The 18915-nt window shown below is 31.9% G+C and overlaps 3 protein-coding genes across 9 annotated transcripts in view; 1 reads left to right on the forward strand and 2 right to left on the reverse strand.

Moving 5' to 3' along the window:
- The window catches only part of LOC108735526 (la-related protein CG11505), a 26946-nt gene extending 20736 nt beyond the window's left edge, over positions 1 to 6210 (reverse strand). Inside the window, exons 1-3 of one of the 7 annotated variants that reach the window (XM_018467514.2) lie at positions 5804 to 6210; positions 2583 to 2745; positions 1084 to 1330 (exon numbers count right to left, since the gene is read on the reverse strand). In XM_018467514.2, coding sequence (XP_018323016.1) covers positions 1084 to 1330; positions 2583 to 2745; positions 5804 to 5989 — 596 coding nt within the window. In that variant the 5' untranslated portion in view covers positions 5990 to 6210. Of the gene's footprint in view, positions 1 to 1083; positions 1331 to 1466; positions 2293 to 2582; positions 2746 to 4470; positions 4832 to 5803 lie in introns of those variants that run through there. The other 6 variants (XM_018467515.2, XM_018467522.2, XM_018467521.2 and 3 more) reach the window with 6 other exon arrangements.
- Positions 6211 to 11750: 5540 nt separating this feature from the next.
- On the reverse strand, positions 11751 to 15573 carry LOC108735527 (eukaryotic translation initiation factor eIF1). Its single transcript, XM_018467523.2, has 3 exons — positions 15273 to 15573; positions 14877 to 15034; positions 11751 to 12641 (listed from the first exon to the last, which is right to left on the reverse strand). Exons 1-3 carry the CDS (start codon positions 15298 to 15300, stop codon positions 12495 to 12497), a joined length of 333 nt encoding a protein of 110 aa, XP_018323025.1. The 5' UTR covers positions 15301 to 15573; the 3' UTR covers positions 11751 to 12494.
- A 968-nt stretch (positions 15574 to 16541) lies between these two features.
- On the forward strand, positions 16542 to 18909 carry LOC108735513. The gene is made up of 4 exons (XM_025981228.1): positions 16542 to 16778; positions 16840 to 17439; positions 17508 to 17859; positions 18538 to 18909. Exons 2-4 carry the CDS (start codon positions 16896 to 16898, stop codon positions 18737 to 18739), a joined length of 1098 nt encoding a protein of 365 aa, XP_025837013.1. The 5' UTR covers positions 16542 to 16778; positions 16840 to 16895; the 3' UTR covers positions 18740 to 18909.
- The last annotated feature ends 6 nt before the right edge of the window (positions 18910 to 18915 follow it).

Below are 18915 nucleotides of genomic sequence, written 5' to 3' on the forward strand. Positions count from 1 at the left end.
TAAAATAGCCGGTATATTGCCACAAAATTTTATAATACTTTACCAAATAGTTTAAAAGCATTAGAATATACAAAAAAAGTTATTAAAACCAAATTGACTAATTGGATTAAACCTATAAGTATCTGATAATCTTGTTCATACCTTGTTGAGTGTATAATATAAAAGAAAATATGCAAATTACAATATGTATATTAAAGATACAGGGAAATTGTAAGTTGATGGATTAAAAATATTATAATGTAAAAATCTGAAAGAATATTATGTGCGACGAGAGAAAAAAAAGTTTACATTTAAGTTTTAGTTTGTAAATTAATCCAGACCTATGTGCAGATTGCAAAGCTGCAAGTTCGTCAGGTATAATGTTTATATGTTACGAATTAACTATAACTATTATACATATGTAAATTATTTATCTTTCTGTGAAGCAAACTTAATTTAAAGTTATTATTATTATTAATAAAGACTATTAATATTAAATACTGTAAGTGTACAGTTGACGTTTTTTTCTGGTCTTTACACTGGCCTATCTCTTATAATACTGTTTGATTTGCTATTATCAAGTGCAATTAACTTGAATCATTTAAACAAATTATATATAAAATTCCTTAACCTTGTTTTTGTCAAGCTTCATGACTCATAATCTTCCATTTCATTGTAATACAGAAATGTTGATACCTTTATTTACCAATACAAAAACCTATCATACAATAACTTTTCTTTTGCTGTTCTAATATTATATCATATTCAGGTGATATAATTTTAGAAAAAGATCCCCTTTAAAAAATTATCCCTACCTCTGTGTCTACTCATCAATCTCAACAGAAACTTGCTTTAAGTAAATTTCATAATCTATACACTGTGTATGTCAACTCAAAGAAATAGCAATTATAATGCTGTGTAACAGTTTATGAAATTACAGTTTAGAATTTTTAGAGAGATATGATATCAAAATGGTGTAATCTCAAACAACTTTTAATTATAAAGCTAGCAAACATGCTTAGTACATTTTTTACAATTTATAAGATAAAGCGGATTTTCACAAACATGACAAATGAAAGGAAGCATTAGAAATTTAAAACATACCTAGAAAAGTAATACTCCAATTGCTGAGACAGCATTTGTTTAAGTTGAGGTAATGGTAGATTTGTTTGTGTTCCATTATCGGATGGTGCTGAAGGTTGAGTTGAACTCAGTCCTTCAGCTCCCTCTGCTACCCCGTTGAGAGTAACATACTGTGGTACACTATCAGTGGAGGCAGCAATTTCAGAGTTGGCTGTGTATACCGCCCCTGAAGGCAGTTTACCAACATCCCCATTCATGTACACGTATCCTGAAGACATAAAAGGTACTTTATAGTCACAGCTACAATCCATTTATACTTAAGTCAACACAACTGTTTTGACACTTGGCTAATTTGACATTTCAATCAAAAGATAAATTCTATTTGTAAAAATACTTTCAGGTACCAATTGAAATTAGTCCAAGTAGGATTCTAAACCAGCCGTTCTGAAAATCCAATACCACGTCTACCGTTTACGTTTCAAAGGGAATTTGGTAAGATAATATACAACCTAACCTTATTTTTAAAAAAGTGATGGGTGTAATATTTTCATCAAGGTCATATCCACTCTATATTACTAGGCTGACATATCGTTTAAATCGATTTGCACACGATTTTGTGCATTACAATTGGAATTCAGATCAAAAATAGGTTCAAAATCACTATGCCATTTCTGCATTCACAATCATGACGTAGAAAGACTATCAATCACAAAATCACTTCCCTGAAGTAGTTGACGTTTAAAAAATTAACAGATATTTCACCCTTCAACACCCCCTGAACAAAAAATGTGCGAAATTTAAATTTAAACCGGATACCCAAAAAACTTCAGGAATGTAACAGAACGAGACAAATATAGTAAAAGATCACAACAACGTTTCACTTATGGCCAATGATGTGCAGATATGACAGGTTGGTTTCAATTGATCGCCGATTAAACTGCTTTTGTAAAAGAAGCCGTATTTTTAAAAAAACTATTCAACAACATGTGCCTATCACACAACTCCCATAAAGCAAACTGTCTTTAACGGGTGGCACTAATCACTTAACTACCGAACGAATCGATATCGTTTTTGTTATTATTAAGCCGCACTACACTCACGTTACCTTCTATTTTTCCCTAAAATTTGTAGATATACTCGTTCGGAAAAAAATGCTTACCGCTTTTATTACTTTGCAAAACTAAAATAGATATCTCACTGAAACTTGCAAAATGGCTGTCGTCAGAAACATGCCATAGAAAACTGGTTTTCCATGAATAGGACAGAGATCGCACTAATGTTAATGGTGCTGCCGCCTTACAACGATCAGATATATTAAACTTTTAGAGGTCTTTTTCAAATATTCCGGTTTGAAAATGCCAGTCATGGAAAGGTCGTAGCCACTTTTATTAATTAAACATAGAACAACATTGTTTCAATAAATCTTAATTAAATTTTGAATAAGCGCAACAAACATGGACAAAAACACAAAGCAAAGAAAAAACAATAACAAAACAAACAAAACAAAAATATTGACTTACCATTATTAACAATAGTTGAAGAAAATGGACAACCAAGTTCTTGATGTCTCTGCGAATTATAGCGATCAGACCATCCAACATGTAAATCGCAGCTTATATCAGTATCTGACTTAGATTCAAACTCGTCTGCATTTGGGTTTAATAAACCCGATGCAGAAGTTACCTGAAATAAAAATGTTAATTTTCAGATTTCGTGCATTTTACAATGCGTTTTTAAACGAATGCCTTGAATGTCAAATCTCAAAAAAAATATTTTTGTCGAATGCACCCATAAAGTGAGTTTAAAAATCTACGTACGTAATAAATAAAAAATAAAATAGGCCGCTAATTGTAAAACAAGGAAGTCTAGCATAGCTGCTACATGAAGGTAGATATGTGGGTTTTAGGTACTTTTAATAGCTAACATTACTTTCGCTCTTGATCAGTCGTACATGGTGAGAGCACTCCACACAGTTTAAGATTGATGCATTCCAAACAAAATAGCTATTTTTGTCGTTTATAAGAGACATTTCACTTCATGTACTCGAAGTCAATAATTTTAAAAGATCAACTAACTATTAATCACATTTACTCATATTATAGGCGTAAATACCTAACCGCTTGACATTCCTAATATAGAGTCAAAAAATAATAGTTTATTGCGTGTTTTTGAATGTTCTGTATGCCTTTCTTGTGGAATATATGGTGTTTATAACTATTAAATAAAATTAAAAAAAAGTTGACTATAAGCATATATATCTATAGCTAGGTACTTTTTTACAATTTATACAGCTACATTATTTTTTTACTGTGAATTTTATTTTCTTTTTGATACGAGTTTTACACTCTTTAAATTTGAAAATAAAAAACCTTCACTATTGTAATTTTTGTACATACAAAATTACACTGCTAGATAGTTTTCTACTTTTCTGCAATAGCTTTCCAGGTAAAAGTGGCATTTCAAGTTAGTGTTCGCGACGTCCTTGAGGTTTGGATTAAAGATTCGATTGAATTAAAAGGACTTCTTTCTGAAATGAAACCCGCTTCGAAGTACAGACAAACACAACAGCTCTACTTATTTAATTAAATTACGTAAATTCATAAACTATAATACGTAGCTCGGAAACTCGGATACACTTCCGAAGACCAGCTGCAAGTCGCATAAAAATTTGTATATAGGGACGTTTTTTACTGGATTGAGCGCTACTCCGTGCATGAAAATCCCACAGGTGTCCGTAAGTTCTCGTATATGCCCATTGCATTTCGACATATAAACTAACAGGGTGAATATAAATACATAATATTTAGGGAGGGGGGGAAACAGTTACCCTAATCTAACCTATGCAAACTCCATTCGGTAAATTTGTGTTATTTTTTATTAATATGTATACACTTCATTTTATCAACAAAAACTAAGCGACATATCGATTTTTTCATAAGAGTAAAAAGTATTTGTTTTTACCCATTTTACAAGACACCTTCATTTTGCGACCTTGACGTACTCTTATTTAACTAAAACAAAAAAAAAGACACTGCACCGGTCAGCAACAGAACTCGGAACCTTCTTCGAGCCAGATAGCCACTCGGACCAGTAAACTACGTATACTCCCTTTAATAAAAGTTCACCCTGCTCTTACACATAATGTTTATCTGTCGAAATACAATCACTTAGGTGCTACAAGCAATTATAGGAATTTTTATATTTGGTACTCAACAGTTAGCACACTAAAAACCGCGCTACACAAATTTTCATAGGATTTAGAGCTAGTCCATACACGGAAGTAGCTCTAACAACATAACGAAATAAACATATGTTTGGCCGTTTGCGCAAGTAAATTTGCATTCGTATAGAAAATTGTCTTTGCAATCAAAACCATTTTTAAAATCTTTTTATTTTACTTATGCCCACCTTACTTTTATGGAAAGTAATCATGCCTCTTTCAACGAAAATCCAATCGTTTGAACAAGTAAGTGTTTCCATTGTTTAGATTCAATTGTTTTAGTATTATTCGCGCGAAAGAAACTTTGCTTTTACAACGATATTTCACATATTGCACTTTTATTATCACAGGTTGAAAAAAATACAGTACCTACGTGTACTTGCCGGATCACGATTGAAATATATGTATGTAACTAAAAGTAATTGTTGAATAATAACTGCTTTGGTAGATCGACTGTTTCAGTAGGGGAAAGGCATTATATTCTATGTTTTACTATTCATTAACAGGGCATACGTATACAAAAACAATAAACCGAACATATACCCGCGTTCTTATATGTGAGTAATAAGAGAGTACCTATTATATCTATATGAGTATACATGTATATGTATAAACGGCAACTACTTATTGAACTTTAAGCAAACCTGATTGTAACCAGGCGCCGCGATATACAAAAAAGTAAAAACGAAAACTGGATGAAATACCTATTGAACACATGCATACAAGTACGTACCTATTTATGCATGTATGTAATATATACTTACGATTGTTCTATACGTACGTCCTTGAGAAAAAAATATTCAGCGGAAAAATCGTACTGACATAAAAAACCGACAATAAAAACCAGTATTTTTTGTTTTACAATAAATACAAACAAATGCATTATTTGTATAGTTGTACATACATAACAAAAGGTAATTTTTAGCAAAAAAAATCCATGATCACCTGTATATGTGGAGCGATACTAACTCATACTTTATTTCCTTTATTTCAATTGTCGTATTGTCTATCTACAGTTAGTGACAAAATTCATGATTCAAATTTAGTGTCAGGTCTCAGATGCTACTTTAACTAATAGATTAGACTTTCTGTAGTTACATATATTTAAAAATTTATTATTTAATATTAACGGTGTTCTTTAAATCATCTATAATTTACTGTTTAAAAACAGTTTAAGAAATGAAAATTGCATCGCATAACTTCGAACACATCAATATAATTGCGAATCTACCACCCGCACATAAATATATAACCCCAACACGTGCTACTCAGTACGCAATTCTGACGAAAGGTATCGATCGAATTCAGAAAACAACAATGGTCGATTTTTAGCGTTGTTTTAAACAACCCATACATTTTAACATAGAAACCACATAATCGTGGGTACTTCCCATACGCAGATAGTGTTAGCAACATCCAGATAACAAACAAAAGTTATATGAGTAACTTCCATATGGAAGCAACATTTTAAAATAGAGCGCATATTCCCTAGATCATTTACAAAGGTGTTATAGTCCCTACCTTTTGTATAATGTAGCATCTGGGATTGAAAGCGGTACAAATATAGGTACCATTGGCGTCCAAACAGGCTGAAAGGGGGTCAGATGCAATGAGAGGCTGATGTGGGGTGGAAGCTGTTGTTGTTGTTTGATGGTGGGGTTTGCCTCGGCCTTTGCCTCGTACAGGGGTTGCGGTGACCTGGGGCATTTGTCGTTTCACCGAAATCTTAACAATAATTTGTTTCGAATTGTTTTTGTTGTCGTTCACTTGCACTCACCATGCCGACCTGTTGAATCCCGGCTGACGCTAAAGCCAGCTGATCGTCGAAAAGCGACGACGCGACGACCAGCGTCGGCCTACGCAACTGTGGGCGTCGCGCATTTAGTTATAATCGACGCCACCGACGACAACCAGAGTTCCAACGCGCTACTGAACTCGAAACGAAAATGGAGCAATCGTAAAAATAGTTATTGTCACAGGCACCACTGATCATGCGCAGGTGAATTACAAAAAGAAAATCGTTGTGATAATATTTTTTTTTTCGTTAACGGACATATTAAGACATTAAAAATTTCGAACAATTTTAGTAATAGAAGCATTTTTTATATATTTTTATCTGTACCTATGTGTATCATCTAATAAAACTGTTCAAGAAATGTAAATCGAATGCAAGTATAATTTGTCAAACGAAAGTTCCTTATCTTTATTAAGAAAATAACATTTCGTATATGTAACTTTATACATTTAAAATTGTATAAATCACATTATTGTATTTTCCTGTTTTTCATAAAACCCTTATCTAATGGTAGCTAATATGGTTCAAGTGCACCATTACCCGCAAGTAGTATTGGCCTAATATTATGTTTAAAGTTTAAAAATAATCGCTCGGAAAAAGTTCAAACTAATCTACACTAATACTATACTGGGATAAGCGCACGGAGCGGCTGTATCTCGACAGCTGTAAGTAAGGCTATAGATAATAAGTAAGGCCTACAACTTTGGGAAAAAATCTTTACAAGTAAAGGTGGCAAAAGAAATAGATGGTAATTATTAAGTTCCAATTTTAAAGGGCGTTACTTAATACAAGATACGTAAAATGCATCTCGAAAAGTTGGGCAGTGACCTATACGTTTTTGATACGGCTGCGTGGAGGGGGTAGATCGGGGTATATCGCGTGGAGAGAGGCGGCAGCGGCGGAGGGAGAGAGAGGCTGGCGCCGGCGGAGAGAGGCAACGGCTGTATTAGGTGGATATAAGGCGCAGCCGCGCGAAGAGCGGAGAGTCTGCTAGAGTCCCGGCGGCGTGTGCTGTGCTCAGCTGTTGTTTTCTTACCTCTGCTCTCCACGTGGCTGGGCATCATTGCCTCTATTTGCGGTCTATTTGAAAACCAAATTATAATTTGCGGTAAATCTGTGAAAACGAAATGTGTGCTGGGACACATACTAGAACTGAAACAAGTGGAAAAACGAATTGCAACAAAATTTTTAAGGGCAGATTTTTAAATAGGGCAACTAAATTAACAATCTGCCCGTAAAACTTGAAGTAAAAATTTTGTTGCGATTCGTTTTTCCACTTGTTCGTTTAAGTTTCACTTCTTCTATGTGTCCAGCTAGGATTGTCATCTCTAAAATTTGGAAACCAGGACAAGAAGCGTGAAAACCCCGGATTTTAGAGTCCAGAACCCGGACATGTCAACAGGTTTTTTTAAACATAGTCAGTGTAATAAAAAACAGTTATAAATGGCACAAATCACCTTTTTATTTATTTTCAGACCTTAAAATTAAATTTAGTCATTTTTTATTATCATTTTAAATGTACCTAACAAAACAGAATCTTTTTACAGTTTGTTGCAAATTGTTTTAATAATGCGTGTGTCGCGGGCGACTCAAGACTAAGACTTTAAATTTTTAAACCCGGACTACAAATGAAGCCCCCCCCAGACGCTCCCCGGATGCTCTCTAAACTAGGACAAATCCGGAGAAACCCGGACGGATGGCAACCCTAGTCCCAGTACACATTTCGTTTTCTTTGGACTGTTTAATTTTAACTAGTAGAGGGCGTCTCTTCAACAGTTACATATTTTCGTAATTTTTAGAAAAAATTAAATGCAGCAGTACTATTTCACAAACCCTTGGGCAGTACCAAAAGTACCTACATTTTAGTGAAAACCACATCGCGATATCTCTATCTATCTTCGATTTAAGCGAGAAAATATTTAAAATTTTAATAACGCAGTTGGATCAAGTTGTCTTAGGAAAAAACAAAACAACATTTGCAAATGTTACGGATTTGACAATGGTTACTGATGTAAATTAAGTTACGAATTCAAACGTCAATTTATTTTGAAGCGCGTTTAAAAGCCAAGAGGAACATCAGTATTAACAATAAAACATGAAAAACGCAAAAAAACTTAAAAATATACCTACAAAGAAGACCAGATTTTCTAGACGTCACGTTCTGGATCATTCTAGAAGATGGTCAGCAACTATAAATAGTTACCGCGAGATAAGGACAAACCGGCTGAAAGGACCTGAATTGATAGGTCCTACAACGGCCTGATGGAGAGGTTTTAGTCAGTAGGTCCGAGGATACCTTCGTTGCAAATCCGACAGTACCCAGTCGTACGGACGGCTGGGTATCTTTTGAAGATTTCCCTTCTTTCACGAAAAAAAGAATCAGGACAATTAATTCGTGATCGACTTACGAGGCGATATAAAGCGATGTAAAATATAAGGTGAATTAATAATAGTAATGTTAATTACAAAGAGCAAATTGTTAAATAAAGTTAGTAATAGTGAGGAAGGTGTTTGATTACGTGATAATATTTTCTTCGGTACGTGTTCTACAGTTGCATAAATGGGCTGTACATTGCCAGATTCTTGTAATCGTCTAGCTAATCTTGAAAATACTTCTCAAGAAAAATATGTCTTTTGTGGGAATTCCATCGCATATTGTTGCAGCATTTTTAAAACATTGAAAATAAATGCGCAACATATATGATTTTGTGTTAGTAAATGGAATTTTTTGCAAAGAGATTAAGAAATAAGAGCACAACGTTAGAATTTTCAATTATTTTGTTTTCCTTCGTAGGTATTTTTTATAACTTGATCCTACTGCGGTATTTTTACATTTTTTCGTTTAAATCGAGAACATACAGATATTGCGATTTTTTTTTCACTAAAATAAAGGTAACTTGGTTCTGCCCAAGTTACTGTTAAATGAATAGCATCGTTGCTTTTAATTATTTTTTTCAAAAATTACGAATAGGTAATATCTGCATAAACGTGTTCTCTAGTTTAACTATTTAGAATTAAATAGTTCAAAGAAAAACTTCATTGAATCAGTCGAAAGGTGAAAGGAGATATTAAAATGTAAGAATTGAGAAAAACCTCAACCTCTCTTCTTACTATAGTTACGGAAAATGTTAGAACACAAATAAATGCTCTCAACCAATTTTTTAAAATATACAGCTCACCTAACTTTCCGAGATAGCATGAAGTTTGTGTTCATTATTTGCATTTATGCCCTCTAACGGTGAAAATTCGAACTTAAAAATAATTTCCAGCCATTCCTTTCGCACCTTTACTTGTAACACGATATTAATGTTGAGAAAAGGCTAACATTAGGTCGGACGGTAAACTATCCACAAATTTCCTAGATATAACAAATAAAAAGTAAATGCACTTGTCTTGTCTTTCACTCCCGCGATGCTGGGAAAGCGAATATATGCCTCTCATTTATCAATAACAATACCGATCATATCATAAACAAAATGGGTTGTTCACAAAATGTATTAAAATAAAAAGATTAAAAAAACACCAACAACTCTACTAAGTGTTTTCGTAAAAGAACAAAATATCAGTATCCGCATCCATATCCCTATATCTAGAATTTCAATAATCCGCATTCACATCTACAAGTTTAGCCTCAATAAAGTTCGCGTCCTCATCCGGATCTGCGAAAGTACTTCCGTTACGACCCTTACTTTATGACAGAGATATAGTGTAAAAAAATTTTTATTATTTATCAGTATCAAACACACTTTTTATTCACAATTATGCATATACGGAAAAAATATAATTATTGAAAATACAGAATGTAATTTTCTATTAACAAACTGTGATTCCCGCTTTTCTAAATTTATATAAAACTTTCTTTATCCAATAAATTCATTAAATTCTTATAAAAAGTAGCTTACAATTAATTAATATATTTTTACGTTAGATAAAGAACTGTAGCGCATGCCGCATTCGTCAAATATGTTTAAAAGAATTCTATTATTCCTGATTTTCAGTTTTCTATAAAAATAACTACAAGCTACAAGAATTCCTTAACATATAATCAGATGGGACGTCCTCATTTTGACATTTTGAACAGTTAATTAAATATGATTTCAGTAAGAAGTAACAAAAGAGAATACTGTAAAATGTCAAATAACTGATGCCTTATTTATAACCTCCAGAACTCTAATTTTTATTCCAGTAAAAGGCCAGAAAAAAATCCATTACGAAGATGTTAATAAACTGACTTCTCATTTATGAGTTCATTAATAGCTCCAAATTTTGAGCTCTGAAAAATAATTTCTCTAAGATGTCATATTACGACCTCTGTAAGGTCCATAGAAAGGTGTTTTCTTTCAGACTTCATAAAGAAACCTTTCTGATTTGGATGCTATCTTGGCCGTGACGCAGCTTCTCATTTAAAGACTTTTCCGACTATCTGAACCACCCTGTGTTACAACCAAACTTGTATATGACAACGTACATTTAATAATTTGATTTGGTGAAGCTATAGTGGATAAGAATTAAGCAAATCAATAAAAGTAGAAAAATTCAATCAAAAAGGAGTGTTTAACCATTTTTTTAACCAACTCAGAAGCGACTAATTTTTTTATTATTTATTTTCTATATTGTTTTATTGCTACTTTTTAATAGCTTCGTTAAATCAAATTTTTGTGTAATTAATCATTTTTTTTAGCGTGTGATTTTTGAAGGGCTTGATTTTATTATTTTTTATTTAAAATTCAATTACTTTATCACTAATTCATACTTTCACACCCTAATTGAAATCTTGCATGCCCCCTTGATTATTTATACATTTTTCCTTACAACGCTATCTTTTTATCAGACACGTAATCCGATTTTGTACTTGTAAATGAATATGTAAAATTAATACAATATTCTCTATTTTAGGGCAGAAATTAGGTCTTGCTGATACTAGCCCTTTGTATTGGAACTTGTAATCTTATAAGAGTATGCATATGCTATATGTATAACAGACCAAAAATCGGATACATTTATATCATACAGCTTACGCGAGTCAATTTATTTTTTGTTTGTACTTTCGCTGAACATTTTAATTTAGGGAAAGTACGGATACATCAATTTCATAACATTATAATAAAAAGTGTTCAACTTAAATAAAACTTGAATAAATAGAGGTAAAACGATTTGATTCATATCCCGTTGTAAATTTTGGAAAGTTAATTGCTGCACGAAGCTCCGTTAGACTTGTATAGAGTTTTTATTTGCGAAAACAGTAACCCTCCATAAAAATAAAGGGTCGTCCATAAAATTCGTCACTGCGAATTTCATCTTTTTTATACCCTTCGTTACATTTTCGGTGAATCCCCTAACAACTATTACGTCACAAAAGGTAATCCACCTCCCCTATGAACGATTTCTTCTGATAATAGCAATGACAATGACTTTCTATAGTAATGAAAAATTATATGAACAGCCAAGTTAAGAAAAACATAAAAATTAATGAATTGTAAACGTTACACATCCTTAGACCCCTCACCCCCCTTTTCCAAATCTCGTCACGCTAAACAATACCCTCCCTTCCCCTTATTTACGAACGTATCTTATGAACAAACCGTAAGGGAGCTAATCCGCAAGTGGCGAAGAAGGGATAACCTCCGCAATCTTTGTAGAATTACATAGGTTAAAAGTTAAGAAATATACCCATAAAGTTTCAAATTATTTATTAGATTAGAATTGAGCCCTGTTACAACTAAATACGGTCAACATCATAACGAAAACTTTCAAAAACACTACAGAAACACGAAATTATGGAAAGGCACAATATAAAATGAGTTTACAATAAAATGCAGTCGTCATCACAGTTTACTAATAACTTGAACAACGACTGCACACTTAGAACTTTATTCTACAGCAACGTATTATTAACGTGGCGGTATTTATTATTATTATTATTATTACCACGTGTGTGCTATTTATTTTACCCAAAAATTTCAAATTACATAATAAAACAATTCGCAAAACACGCTTTACGTAATCATAGGTAATAATGGGATAACGGTAGTCAGTTTTTTATTTTAGCGAAGAAAATATGCAGCAATTTACTCCAACTTGCAGATTCTCATTCTTCTTCAAGTAACTAGTAGTGATAAAGATAGTTGCTGCATTATGAAGTTCTCCCTAAAAACGTCAAAGGCCCCCAAGTACATATTACCGGGGAACAAATTGCATTTTACTACGACTAATTAATTAAAAATTTTGACAATTATTATTACGTGTTTGCCTCAAAAATTAGTAACTAATTAAAGATAGCAATAATTACAGTTACAAATAATACAAATAACAGCAGCGTTTTAATTATAAATAGCAGGTTGTAATTGTAATACAATGATAAACGATCTGTTTTATTACACGAGACAAAACGCGGTTGTTCGAGAATACAGGGGGGCGTTAGAAACCATGGACCTTCAGCTGGTCCGGCTTGGCCAGGCCCGCCTTAGTTAGCCACTGGCAGATGTTCTCACGCTGGTCACCTTGCAACTGTAGCACTTCGCCGTACTCAGGATGCTCGATTACTGTTCCATTGCATGCAAACTCCTTAAAACAATTAAAAATTCAGACAAATAAATATTTATCAACAATTATAAAATAACAAAAACTATGTAAAGCGAAGATATAAATCTTGCATTCAAGTTTGCCTTTGTTAGCCCAGGTGTATCTGATTCCTCTCAACAAAAAAACTATGTATTTGAGGGAATTTATCAAAACATACTAATAACTGAATACATATTTTATTTATTTTGGGCATCTGTCTTTTTTGTCTTAATAGCATGGTTGAACTCGGACAACTCACAAAAATGCTAATAATTACATAATAATAAAATAGGGAATAATTTAAAATACCAAAATAATTATATGTAACCAAACCGAAGATCCTAACGAACCAACTTAATCCCACAAATTCTTTTATCTTAAATTAACTAAATTGTCTCTCTACATTTATTTTTGAATTAACAGCAATCCAAACGGTCAATAAATAAATATGAAGATTGGAAAAACTTGTTGTAGAACAAACAGAATAGCTCAAAACCCCAACTTCAGTCCCTGAAGAAGGTAACTTTGTTACCGAAAAGTGCTTTGGACAACTACAATGTCGTGTTTTGGCGTTGGGGTTTTGAGCTATTCTGTTTGGTCAATAAATAGTTGAGCACCTACTTTATACCAATCAAAATTAGATCTGACCATGAATTATATATGATTGCACTAAGATAGCGAATCTGTCTGCAAATTACAGATTTGTAGTCACCAACATACAACGATCCATGTTCATGAAAAATTAGATCGAGTGAACATACATCGCGTGTCGACGTGACTGCCGACTGACAGAGCTTTGCTAACGCTCGTACACAGACAAGCGGAACAGATACTGAACCAGAGAACCCCAAAAGAGAAAAAAATCGTTTATTTAATGGGTGACTTCAACAGAGAGTGAGAAAAATTAATGAAAACCATATTCTTGGGCATTTTGCAATTTAATGTAACTTGCACATAGTGAAACGTGTTTACAAGAAGAAACCAAATAAAAAATGCACTTGGATATAAATGAATGGTTTTATAAAAAACGAAATAGATTTTATGTTAACTAACAAACTAACATGGTTTGAAGTAAAACGTTCTAAATGCCTAAAAGAAAGAAGAGAATGAAAAAACATGTTGGCCAGCATGAAACATATCGCTGCGATACTCCTAGGAAACTTACAACTTGCAACTTGGAAAATTTCCTAATAAAATAAACGAACAGACAATTTATGGGAAATACAGCACTCCAAAATATTAAATACAAGTAACCAAACAAATAAAATTGGAATATACATAGAGGTGAAATTGAATTACAGGGAAGAAGTTTCATTAAGAAAGGAAACTATTAGTTTAGGATAGAAAAAAAACACTAGAAAAGCAGACCCCAATATCAGGACATAATACAAAAATGAAACAAAATCAGAAAAAACCATATACTATCTTGAAAACATTGGAGGGCTAACAAAAGCATTTGAAATGCAAGATCTTAGCTGTTGGATAGGCATAAAAATGAAAAAGAAACAAAACGTAAGAACATTTCCAGCATATCAACCAATGCTTACAAATAGTTTGGGTGTGAATGTTAACAGAAAAAAAAGCAATTGTTTCAAATTTTGTATACCTACTATGTAGAAGACTTGTAATGCAAATAACAACATATAGTTATAAAAATGATCATATGTTTGAAGAAAGATTAAAAGTCTATACCCTTTCAATTAAAACTTTGAACAACTTGTGATAGTAAAATAACAAATAGAAATGTCTATTCAATTGATTGTTAATTGCCAATAAAATAGTATCACTTTCAATAATAAACAGTAACTGATAGTAAATGACAGTAAAGCACTCTATTAACTTTACAGATTTTAAATATATGTCAAATTACTTGTACTTACATTAAGAACATAGAATTAATGAAATGATCCAGTTTATGTGCAAAATTTTGACCTAATTATGAAAAAAATGCTTTCTATGCATACTTATACATACCGTCTAATTTATTACCTTTTTATTACAAGAATGTATATTTTAAAATAGATACATTCAGTAAAATTTTATATTACATGCATTAAAATAACGGGTTAATTTTGTTCAAGAAATAAACCTGATATAAGAAACAGAATGCAAATTCTAATGTTAAGAAAATTATTTCTAATTTCTAAACTATTCCTGTTTGAAAAATGACAAAGTCATAAACATTTAACAACTAAACAGTACAAAATAACATTAACAGAACTATGGATATTATTTTACCTTTTTACATGCTCGAACAATTTTTTTCAGGTCATAGTCTGAAGAAAGGCCCTGCACAGTGGTTAATGTCTTACGACCATTTCGCTGTTGAATTCTTATATGAACAAGTCCGTCTTGTACATCGTCGTCCGCACCCTTATTTGCATCAGCAAAGGGGTCTTAAAAGGTTAAAATAAATTAAACCAGGTCGAGGTCATTTGCAACGTTAATACTTCCTAATTTACTAAGGTTATTTGAACAAACAAATTTTTCAAAATAAAGTGAAGGGAAAGTCAGCAATATCAAATACAAATAGTATTTTACAGAAAACGAATGACTTGCAATATACTAATAAAAATTGTACGCCATTTTGTGTTGAAATAATACTTGGGGAAAAAGGAACGGAAATAAACATACCAAATGTCTGGAGGTTCTGGATGGACATACGACACTGAAAATATATACTTATAAAAAAAATAACTGCAAACAGCTGAAGTGTGTCGTTACAAAGATGATAGCAGATAAGTTTGAAACTACCTCGTTATCTATTAAAAAATTTCTGCGACTGGCGCTAGTATTGCTACTGCTGGTTTAGTACCACAGCACCACCAACGGCAATAAACGGAAATTAACGCTTGCGCACTTTTTTTGGTTACAATACTAAAATTTATCAGGAGAGTAATTCAAAGAAAAATTAAACAAAAAGAACAATATTGTAACGAAAATGTCAAATTATCACGGAGTAACAAAATAAAATTGTAAGATAAGAAAAAGTGACGATCCAAAATAAAGCGAATGTCTATTAGTTTTCATTATTAAAAGTTGGCCATACGTTCCTTTTGTTTGTTTATCGCTTTCTAAACAAAAAGATCCAGCCGTGTCTGGAAAAACTAAAAAAAAAGCTTTTTTATAATATAATTCAAATATTATCATCAGTGCTCTCAATTCTAAGAATGTTAGGACATACACCTCCACTCTCCTATCCTTAGCTAATTTTCGCATTTCCTTAAAACTAAAGCATTCCACATTTGTAATGTTTTGTGAACAGTAATCTAATCTAGGTCTACCTGTCTCTCTTCACTCCTGTTACTAAAACTACTAATACTTCATTAACTAGCCCCTCATGTCTAATAATATATTCTACTAAGTTAAGAGTTTTTTGAAAGTAGACTTTTTAAATAGATTTTAATGAGAAAGATCTGCAAAACTGCATTTTTTTTTCTTTATTATGTAGGTAGGTTTCAAGTATATTTGACAATTAAGAAAGGAGAAAATCCTGACGGCTTTAACCACTTTGACAATATTTATGATCACTGATTGCGATCATAATTATTATGATCGCAATTAATTATAATCATTGATCATGACCCTATCCATCGACGTTTACTAATGGACATGCCCATAGATAATAGGACAAAGGACATGCCTTAGCGGTCAGAATTGTGGTACAACAGAAGAAAGAGATGGAATGAAGTTCCGGACAATACCCATCTCTCTCACAATAGTGCGTAAGCGTGTCATGAAAGAAATAGCATTAGTCCGAAACCATACGCTATCTCCCTCACTTTTTGAACCAAGAAATTATTTCAACGACATACGACTAAGGCACGTCCATTAATATATGTCCATGAACCTATCCACCTTATCTATGATCATGACTCATATTCCATATGTAAACATCTTCAATCTATGGTGAACAAAACACCATGTGAAATAAATTATGAATAATGATTATGAATAAATCAAAACTGACTGTAGTAAATTGATGGTAAATTGGCACCTAATCTACGATTGGCATATGAGTTTAATTTTTGATTCAATTCATTCAATCATTTCGATTGTTTACCCAGTTTATACACGGTTTATATTTATAGGTTATGTACACAAAACAAATAAATATATACAACCCAGGAAGACTGATAGGTACAATTATACAAAAAGTTTATTTTTACCAGATACCTATAAAATAAAATTTACTTTTTAGAAAATAATTTTAGTTAAGTGAGACATGCTAAATAATTTCATCGCTACAAGTACTTTATGATGTACTGTCCACAATGGTACAAAGCACATTATCTTATTAAAAATTTCAAATTTGCTATTCTTGGAATTACCTTATCGTATTCATGTTGCATTACCCAAAAGCGATATTCTTTTAATTTCCCAATGGAAACTAAAATAAAATCATTTGTATTTATGGACTGTGAAACAACAGGGCTACCGTTTGAAGAGAATAACCGTACCAAAATAACTGAATTAACTTTATGTGTTGTACAGTCTATTCACATCGAAATGGGCGTTTTCCCTAGGATTCAAGATAAGTTGCATTTATGTTTTAATCCCCAAAAATTAGTAAGTCCTGCAGCTTCAACTATTACCAAGCTTTCTAATGATCTATTAGAAAAACAACCTGCATTCACTACATCAACTGCAAATTTAATTAGAGAATTCATTGATTTGCATCCTAAACCAGTATGTTTAGTTGCTCATAATGGTAACAAATTTGATTACCCAATTTTAAAAGCAGAACTTCTGAAAGCTAAAATTAATCTTTCAGATGACATATTGTGTGTAGATTCTCTAGGTAACTACTAACTACTGTTTATTTTACCTTATGTGAATTTTATTTTTATCTTTACATTTAACTTTTAGAAGCTGTACAATTCTTTCATTCAGAAGATAACAAAAAAAAAACTGAACATATTCCATTTGAATTGCAGGATGGTTTTGATGAATTAATAGTAAATGTAGTTGAAGATTTAGAACAACATGAAACAAATCTAAAAAATATCGCTGTTAAAGAAGAGAAAACTTTTGTTACAAATTCAACTATATGTAACAATGAAACTCAAGCTAATTCATCAACTGCACAACAAATAAATGAAACTACTCCTAAATCTTCTATAATTCAGCAAAATGATAAAAAAGCTGCCTGTGGAGATAAACTTATTAGAAAACATGAAATTACTAATCCCAAAATAAGAAGGCGTCTTTTTAGTCCTGGGTAAGTCTAGTTTTATTTATTAATATTAAAAACCAGAAAAAAACTATTCTTAATAAAAACTAAATACAGAAAAAGTAAAAATCATTAGCCTCATATTAATAATCAATATAAATTCAAAGCAGTCAATTTTTTATACCTTCACTTACACATCAAGAATTATTTGCGACAAATAATTTTTCATTACTACTTAATTAGTTAATGTGTTAATTAAAAACATATGATTAGTCAATACTAATTTAAAAATAATTTTAAAATAGACTTCTGGGTACTCAATTGATGGTAAATTGTAAAATTCTTAATATGTAAACGAATATTACAGACAGTTTTAAATAAAATGGTCAGATCATTATCAATAAAAGAAAATCACTTTTGTGCTTAGAAGTTTTAATTTCACACAGTAGAAACGAGATAATCCAATACTTATAATCCTTAGTAACTCAAAGAGCGATGAAATTTTTTGTATTTTGCAATATATCAGAATTTTTACTCCCTCTAAATTCGAATTTTGGAGGTTCCGTTGTAGAAAATTGGATTGCATTTTCTGCGTGTGTAAATATAATGTACCTACCAATTAAATAAGAACATTTATAATTTAAAAAATTAAAATCATTGATGGATATTGGATTATTACTGGGATATTTCACATTTAAATATTATTATTAGAAAACTATTTTTTAGAGTAAGTTTTAAATTGGAAGATGTATTTCAAAGGATAACGGGACAACCTGTATCTAATTCTCATACTGCCGAATGTGATGTAGATTCACTTATCAGGATTGCAGCTACTTTTGGAGAAAGGTTTACATGTTGGGCTAATTTTAATTGTAGAAAATTTAGTGACATACCAGCTATGACACCAGGAAAAAGAATAGGCACCTGAGAAAGTATTTTTATTAGTCTTTTAATTGTTTAACAAATCAGTATCAAGGATTTGTACGCACTTATTTATGGTTTTTATAATATACCTACCACCATATAGGGTAATATTCCCAGAGATTTTTAAAAAACTGAAAGGCATTTTTGTTTTACATTTTCTGAATAAGTACCATGTATATA

The sequence above is a fragment of the Agrilus planipennis genome, unplaced genomic scaffold (assembly GCF_000699045.2).
Source record: "Agrilus planipennis isolate EAB-ADULT unplaced genomic scaffold, Apla_2.0 scaffold9, whole genome shotgun sequence".
Taxonomy (NCBI): domain Eukaryota; kingdom Metazoa; phylum Arthropoda; class Insecta; order Coleoptera; family Buprestidae; genus Agrilus; species Agrilus planipennis.